We start from the raw sequence: 7,816 nt of genomic DNA, 5'->3' as shown, positions 1-7,816 counted from the left end.
TGGTGGAGGCTGGTACAATTGCAACATTTAAGAGGCATTTGGATGGGTATATGAATAGGAAGGGTTTGGAGGGATATAGGGCGGGTGCTGGCAGGTGGGACAAGATTGGGTTGGGATATCTGGTCGGCATGGACGGGTTGGACCGAAGGGTCTGTTTCCATGCTGTACATCTCTATGACTCTAAGTCAGCTTGTGGTTGATCGCTCAGTAGGACCATCCTGTTTATCCTTCAGACAGTTGGTTTGTATTTCATTCATGAGGTTACAATTTCTGAGTTAGGGTCCTATCAGGATTAGCAATGGCTTGTTTCTAATGCCTTTTGCTGACTCTGTCAGCCTAGACACTGATCTGAATCTTGAATTCCATGATTAAAAACTTGTGGAAGTGCAATTTCCTTGCATTACCTCTGTGACTTCAAACTTCACAGAGGGCCTGCATGTTCTTTGCACCTCCTGGAAGTGGCATTTGCACCAGACACAGTCATCTTTGTAAGAGGAATAAAGAGCTTATTGCTATGTTCCAAACAAGACTAGATGAGTACTCCACTATTCCGTTGGTCACATCATAGAATAAAAATACTAGTTCCAGTTACTAAGGTGACCAATTAAGTGCTTTGTTTATGTCAGGTTTTAAAGAAAAATATCTAATAACCAGGTTTCTTAATTAACACATGGCTTCATTATCAAAATAAAACTTAATGATGCAATAATTGGTTAATCTACACAGTAATGTAGAAGTTAATGTGTCTAATAGGGATATTAAATCCCTCCCCCCAAATCCCATACACCCATTTTTCAGGAAAACAGAAAAAAGAACATTTCTCTGCAAAGAGAAGTTTTCTGAGGGGATAAAGAACCTCAAAGTTTGTGCGAAGATTTGTAGCTCGGGTGCTCGTTGTTGTGGTTCTGTTCGCCGAGCTGGAAGTTTTTGTTGCAAACGTTTCGTCCCCTGGCTAGGCGACATCATCAGTGCTTGGGAGCCTCCTGCGAAGCGCTTCTTTGATGTTTCCTCCGGATAAAGAACCTTCAACCAAGGAGTTATTCATAAAAGCAAGAGAATAAAATATAGATTGTTTCTGAGTCAATTGCTCTGATGTTCTGGCAGTTGTGATCAAGTAATTAATCGTGTACAATTGTCCCTGTAGTCTTACAGGATCATGAAATGTAATCTTGAGATGTTATTGTATTCTCTTTCAGAGGAGCAGTGCGGTTTCACTTTGAACTTGTTGTGTGGGTTTTCATTTCAGAAAGAGATCAGCTGGGCAAGTTGTTCATAGTGAGCTTCCCTCCAACTCAGCTGGTTGTCAGCAGGCTGTTTTCCAACTGAACTAGATAAAACAAGAACCTGTCCATGCCAGTCACTGTTCAGAAACAGACCCCACTGGATATCTCAAGAAAAGCAGGCAGTATCGATGATCCTGTGATTTCTAGGAAGCCTTTTTCTTTTAAAAAGTCTCTATTTCAACAATGAATTTTCAATTATCTCTTTAAAAAAAATTCTTCAGTTATATCCACAAACTAGCCACCAGGATACATGAACATTAACTAACCACAAAAAGACATGACCCACTCTTACTTAATATCCTTACATGTAAATGAGGACTGGGACAACACATCCATCCTAGGACAAGCCAAACAGAGACACGCACAATAATTCCTAGAAGCATGACATTCCAACCAGAATTCCATCAACAAACACAGTGACTTGGATCCCATATACCACCCCCTGAGAAAAAGAACAGGAAATTACATCACAACAAGAAATGATGTCACCACAGGAAATGACACCTCCAACCCAAGGAGACCAAAGCGCGCACATAGAAAGCGGGCCATGCCACCAGTGCTTCATCCAGAGGCTCACTGATGTTACCTAGTATGGTGACGAAATGTCTGAAAACGAACCTTTCAGCTCAGCAGCAAACCTACATCCAGTTTATCCACAAAATTTTAAATAGATCCCTTTCTTCCACAATCCTTCAAAACTTAAGTCCACCAAGCAGTATTCAGTATAAAGTGTCTTAACACTTATAATATTAAATATCATCTTCAAGTTATGTAAATTTATTTTCCAGTGATTTCTTAGTTAATAAAGGTATTTCTCGGTTTTAATTAATTTGAGTGATATGAGCATGGCCAGCATTTATTGCCCTTGAGAAAAGTGATGGTGAGAGTCACCTTTTTGAACTGCTACAGTCCAAGTGGTGTTGAGACCAAACAGAGCTGTTAGGAGCTGTTGATCCGAGGACTTTGACCTAGTAACAGTGAGGGTATGGCTGATATTGATCGTGTGTCACTTAGAGGGCAACTTGCAACTCGTGGAGTTCATGTCAGCTGCCAGTGTCCTTCTAGGTAGGAAGGTGCTGTGAAAGTAGTCTTTCTGACTTGCTGTGATGCATCATGTAGACAGTAATGTGATGCAATGGTGCTTCAGCTGAGAAAGTTGAAGGTGGTGGGTGGGAGGCTGTGTCATCTGGATGGTGACAAGCTTGTGCGGTTTTGAGTTATCGGGACTGAGGCCCCCAGGTTTGATTGGTGCTGAGGGAGCTATAGGCTGAGCCACTGCAATCACAGCAAATTCAGGAGCAGGCCACCAAGGCAAGAAAAAGTAAAGCTGAATTCCACCCACTGGTTGGAATCAAAAGACCTGCTGCTGGAGAGTTTATTTCTTTGAACCTAAATATGAGACCTCATGTGGTTAAAATCCTACTGAGAGTAACTGAATAACAAGTTACATTTGTACAACACCTTTAATGTTGTGAAACCTCCCAAAATGTTTTGCTGGTTATTTTGCTGATTCCAACGTTCTCGCACTTTCACATTAGAAATTCCCACTGGTATGAGCTGTGGACAGGTTCTCGACATAGGTGGAGGAAATGGCAAGTGTGACAAAATAGTCCATCCCATAGCATGGTCTGCCGAGGCACCAACACATTGTACCATCAGATTTTCTGAACAAGATCCACACATGATTAGAGCTCCAGGATACATCACACACATATTTGAATGGTAACTAGTGAACCAGTTAAGATTCATGTTCATGAAATGGGCAGTAAGTGGTTGCACATAGAATCTGGAAGATGCAAGTAGTCGTTTGGGAGAACAGAACTTTAATATCACTGAACAAAGACACATTTGTCAAAACTTTTTGTCTCCCACTCAGAATGATTTCCAAGAATACTACTTCAAGGGAAAACCAACGTAGGTACTGCTCAGTTAGCTTAGTGGCTATCGTTTTATTTAAGGATATTTGGGGAATACACCAGCTTTCAAAAGCCCGCCCAAGACATCAGAAATGTTGTCCTCACTCCTAACCATAGAGGGACATTGTGCTTACAACTTAACAAAAGTCTCATTGATCAAATTTCTTATTTGTTATTTTCTAAATTGACAAAAACACAGCATTTGCTGTTGACATGTCAACTAATCCACAAGAGAATTGATTGACACTGAGAGGGGAGGGGCTAGATGATCAGTGTGATGTTTAAATGTTAAATCCTGGCAGGCGAGGAAAGTGGGCATTAGTTAAGAGTGACTGTAGGAGATGTGAAAATAAAGACCCATACAATATGTGGCTGGCAATATAGCAGAGCTGTCTCAGGTGAAGCCTGATCTAATGCCAACCTCTCGGGTGCTGCATCTTTCTGTTTCCACATCATGGGCCTATTGATTTTTGTTGCTCCACCATTCACTTCATACAGGCAGCACCTCGCCACCTTCCTATCATTTCTAAGGATTTGTTGGATTTGCATATTATTTGCCATTAAGCATGCTGCAGAACACTCTTGAATCTTTAACAGTGACATGGTTATTCATTCAATGTCATTGAATGTCTCTGCCCTAGTAATTGAACAATTTAAACTGGACTTCGATTTCTTCAGGTGGTAAATTGTTGTCAGAATTTCTTTAAAATGTTACGGGTTAAGTTTTTGTTTCTTATCATTTCTTACTGTCTTTCTTAATCTAATCCTTCTTTCTTTAGGAGAAAGTGAGAACTGCAGATGCTGGAATCAGAGTCGAGAGTGTGGTACTGGAAAAGCTCAGCAGTATCCAAGGAACAGGAAAATCAATGTTTGGGCTCTTCCTGAAGAGCTTATACCCAAAATGTTGATTCTCCTGCTCCTCAGATGCTGCCTGGCCTGCTGTGCTTTTCCAGCACCACACTCTCAATTCCTCTTTTCTTTGTGTGTGTGTGTGACTCTCTCGTTCTCTACCAGATTTGACTCTAATTTGTACATTCCTCCCACTTAGAGTTACTTCTTCCTTCCTTAATTGTTAAAGCTCGCTGGTCAAGGGAATAGATACATGGCCCCACATGCTATTAGTCAGCTTTGGCATTTTCTGTATGGCACTAAAATATGTTGGAGTAAAATGCGCAGTAAATAGTCTAACTGGGCAAGCTGTGAAATGCAGAGATTGAGCAGGATTTAGCCCCTATTTGTATTTTCATCCAGTGTTGCTTTGATGGGAGCTCTGCCCAGTCGGTACAAGTTTCATTGTATATTTAAAGTATTCAGGGACAGACACAAATGTTCAATTTCCTGCTCACTGCAAGATTCCATTTAAAATTTATGAATCTCTTTCAAGTACCACTTGAACAGATGGTAAAAACTGTTCATTAAATCGTGTCCCCAGTCAGACTTTGATTCAAATGCTACAAAATGCACAAAAACATCAGTCTGTCAAGATGCCCCTCTTTGCTGCTGGGACATGACGCTGCAGTCTGGCATTTCAACTTGGAAAGAGATTGCCATGAGAAGGCATTCCTACGTGAGGGGAAGCGGCCATGTCACAATACTCTATTGTAGTGATCACTACATTACTGGCAGTTTCTTAACCAGAACTTTGCCTTCCTTCCAAATGTTGCAGCACAACATGAAGCATGTTTTCACCTGTTAACATCATCCAACTTTTGCCCCTGTCTCAATTCAACTGCTACTGAAACCCCTCATCTCTGCTTTCACTATTCCCACGCAGAACTGTTCATAAATCTGAGCTTATCCATAGCTGCTGCTGTAGTATAACCAAGCTGGCTTGCCCGGTTTATCTTTCAGGACATTCTTTGGGGGGGGGAGTGGCTACAGAGATGATGTCAACCACATATGGCAACAAATGAATGAAAATCCACTGCCTGCAATTACCTGGAGGTGTTCACTCAGACTTGGAAATGTGTCAACATTACTTCATTGTTGCTGAGGTCAAAAACCTGAAACACTCTTCCTAACAGCACATGGATGTACCTATAATACAGAGACTGTAGCAGTTCAAGAAGGCAGCTCACCATCTTGAGCCATTGAGATGATGCATTACTTTGCCAGTAATGTACACATCCCAAGAATAATGTCTTAAAGGATCAGCTTTACTGGACAAATGGCAAGAGAATAATTCTGAAATGTTCATCTAGAATTGCAGACTGCTTTCAACTCACATCGTCAGTCCTTTGACAATGTACCATAACACAGAAATTTAGTTTGTGAATTAAGTAATGCATTCTCCCCTCCTTTTTCAACAAAGTGCTTGTTTTAATGTGTCATTTTCAAATATCTAATTCTGACAGGCCTGTGCAAGATTTGCAAATCAAAATGGAATCTTGGCTCTTGAGATGGTTCAGTATCACAGTAACGATGAAGTCAGACTGCGAGCCAACTTTCTAATGGACAGATACTTTGCAGACAAGGTAAGGATCCAGTGCAGACATAGCAACAGGAGAAGGGTATGTAATGTTTTCTGCACTAATTCCACATATTTCCACCAACCAGTAACTCCTCAGGGGAAGCAATGACCTTGGGTATCCTTTCTTTACTGTTAATCCAGAGATCCAGGTAATGTTCTGGGGACCCAGGTTCAAATTCTGCCACAGCAGATAGTGGAATTTGAATTCAGTAAAAATCTGCAAACAAGTCTAATGCTGACCACGAATCCATTGCCAATGTTCAGGCATGTCACCAATCTCCTTTCGAGAAGGGAAACAGCCATCCATACCTGGTTTGCCCTGCATGTGACTCCAGGCCACAGCAGCATGGTTACTCTTTTTTTCTTTTTTTTAAGAAACAGACTAGAAAAAGAGAGACTATTTTACTTTTCTTTTCTGGTGTTGGTCGACACCGCGTGCTCCTTCTCCAAACACTCTGGTTCTTTTTTTTTATTTTAACCCCCACACTACCACCAGAGTGCGGTAGTGCTTATTTTTTTCCCCAGCACCCATGGTGTGTGTGTGCAGGTGTGAGACACAGTGAAAGACAAAGTGCACCAATCCTTTCAAACTCCACCACCAGGAAGATAGGAATGGTTACTCTTAACTGCCCTCTGGGTGATTAGGGATGGGCAATAAATGGTGGTCTAATTAGCAATGCCCTCATCCTGCGAAAAGAAAACCTGCCCTTGTCCCTTATCCCTTAAAATACATCCCAACAACTGGTCTTATTAGTCAGTATATTCCTCTGGCTGTTAATAATCGGCAAATAGCCTGTGCTTATTTTCAATCCTGAAATTTAATTTCTAAAGTATAATGTGATTTCATGATTAGACAGAACTTGGCAAATAATCCTAAATGTACAGAGAATTACACTAACAACCAATTTAAAGTTATCAATAGTTCTTGCAATATGGCTCACCGATGCTTGCTAGAAGCTACATACCTTTCTTGTTGGCAAACAAGGAACAGAATAGTTCCTGTACAACAACCTCTTGATCAATTAGAGTTGATTTAACATCTTTTGAAATTTGACCTTTTTACCTGATCTGATGAATGCGACACAAATGGCTTCAACAAGCTTCTCTCTCTCTCTCCCCTTAGATTTAACAGATGGCCAGCATTAACTATTGTTCTGGAAGTGTGTTCACAATTTCCACAACCCTTCACAGGTGAAAGTATTTCCTAATTTCACTACTTAAAGATCTACCTCTAATATTTCAGTTATATCCCTGATCCTTGACTCCTCAAACAGCAGAAATAGTTTCACTCCATCTGTTTTTAAAAATTTTAAATCACCCAATATCCAATGGAGCAAGAGGAGCACTGCAGTTTTGAGCAGTGTTTGCAACGATTAGCTTATGGAAGGTCAACTTGTTAACATTTTAAATGGGGGTGAGGTGGGGTCATTCCTAAATCTGGTGAACTTAGTTGAAAGCAAAATAACCGCTAATATTGAAATCTAAAATAATAAACTGGAAACTAAGCAATGCATCTCACTTTCCTCAAGTGGAAGGTCAGTGACCGGAAATGTTCAGTGTCACTTACCTCACTCTCATTCTGGCTCTCTCTCATTTGCTTCCTTGCTTTCATTCACATTCTCACACTGTCTGGTTCTTTAAAATTCCATCACTACCATACATTCCAGTGTGGAGATATTACTGGAATTAAACCAATGAAAGTTATAACAAGTCCATTTGTGGTGGTTCAGAAGGTTGATAGTTCAAATCCCCATTTTAGACCCTTGAACACCTAACCGAGCCTGACAGTTCCAGGGTCTCACAGGGAATGCTGCAGTGCCTGAGGTGTAATGTTATGGATGAGATGTTAAACTGAGGTCCCATCTGTCCTCCCTGGGTTAATTTAAAAGACCAAATGGTATAGGCATAGAATTAGGCCATTCAGCCTATTGGGACTGCTACCATTCAATCATCGCTCATGTGTTTCTGAACCCCATTTTCCTGCCTTCTACCTGTAACCTTTGATCTCCATCTATCTTATGAATCTAACCCTCACCAATTATCTATCTCTGTCTTAAATTTGCTTAGTGACCTGGTCTGTACAACCTGTGGCCAGGAATTCCTCTGGCTGAAGACATTCTTCCTCCTCCGTTCTAAAGGGCATCCCT

The 7,816-nt window shown here is 40.9% G+C and overlaps 1 protein-coding gene across 3 annotated transcripts in view; it reads left to right on the top strand.

Annotated features, from left to right (window-relative positions):
• Positions 1-7,816, top strand: part of tmco6 (transmembrane and coiled-coil domains 6) — a 57,086-nt gene that overhangs the window by 35,474 nt on the left and 13,796 nt on the right. For 2 of the 3 annotated variants that reach the window (XM_043703083.1, XM_043703081.1), the window contains exon 12: positions 5,554-5,674. In XM_043703083.1, the coding sequence (XP_043559018.1) occupies positions 5,554-5,674 (121 nt within the window). Of the gene's footprint in view, positions 1-5,553; positions 5,675-6,792; positions 7,811-7,816 lie in introns of those variants that run through there. The other variant, XM_043703082.1, reaches the window with a different exon arrangement.

This window comes from Chiloscyllium plagiosum, chromosome 14 (genome assembly GCF_004010195.1).
Source record: "Chiloscyllium plagiosum isolate BGI_BamShark_2017 chromosome 14, ASM401019v2, whole genome shotgun sequence".
NCBI classification, from domain to species: domain Eukaryota; kingdom Metazoa; phylum Chordata; class Chondrichthyes; order Orectolobiformes; family Hemiscylliidae; genus Chiloscyllium; species Chiloscyllium plagiosum.
This window is presented reverse-complemented; position numbering and strand designations above follow the sequence as displayed.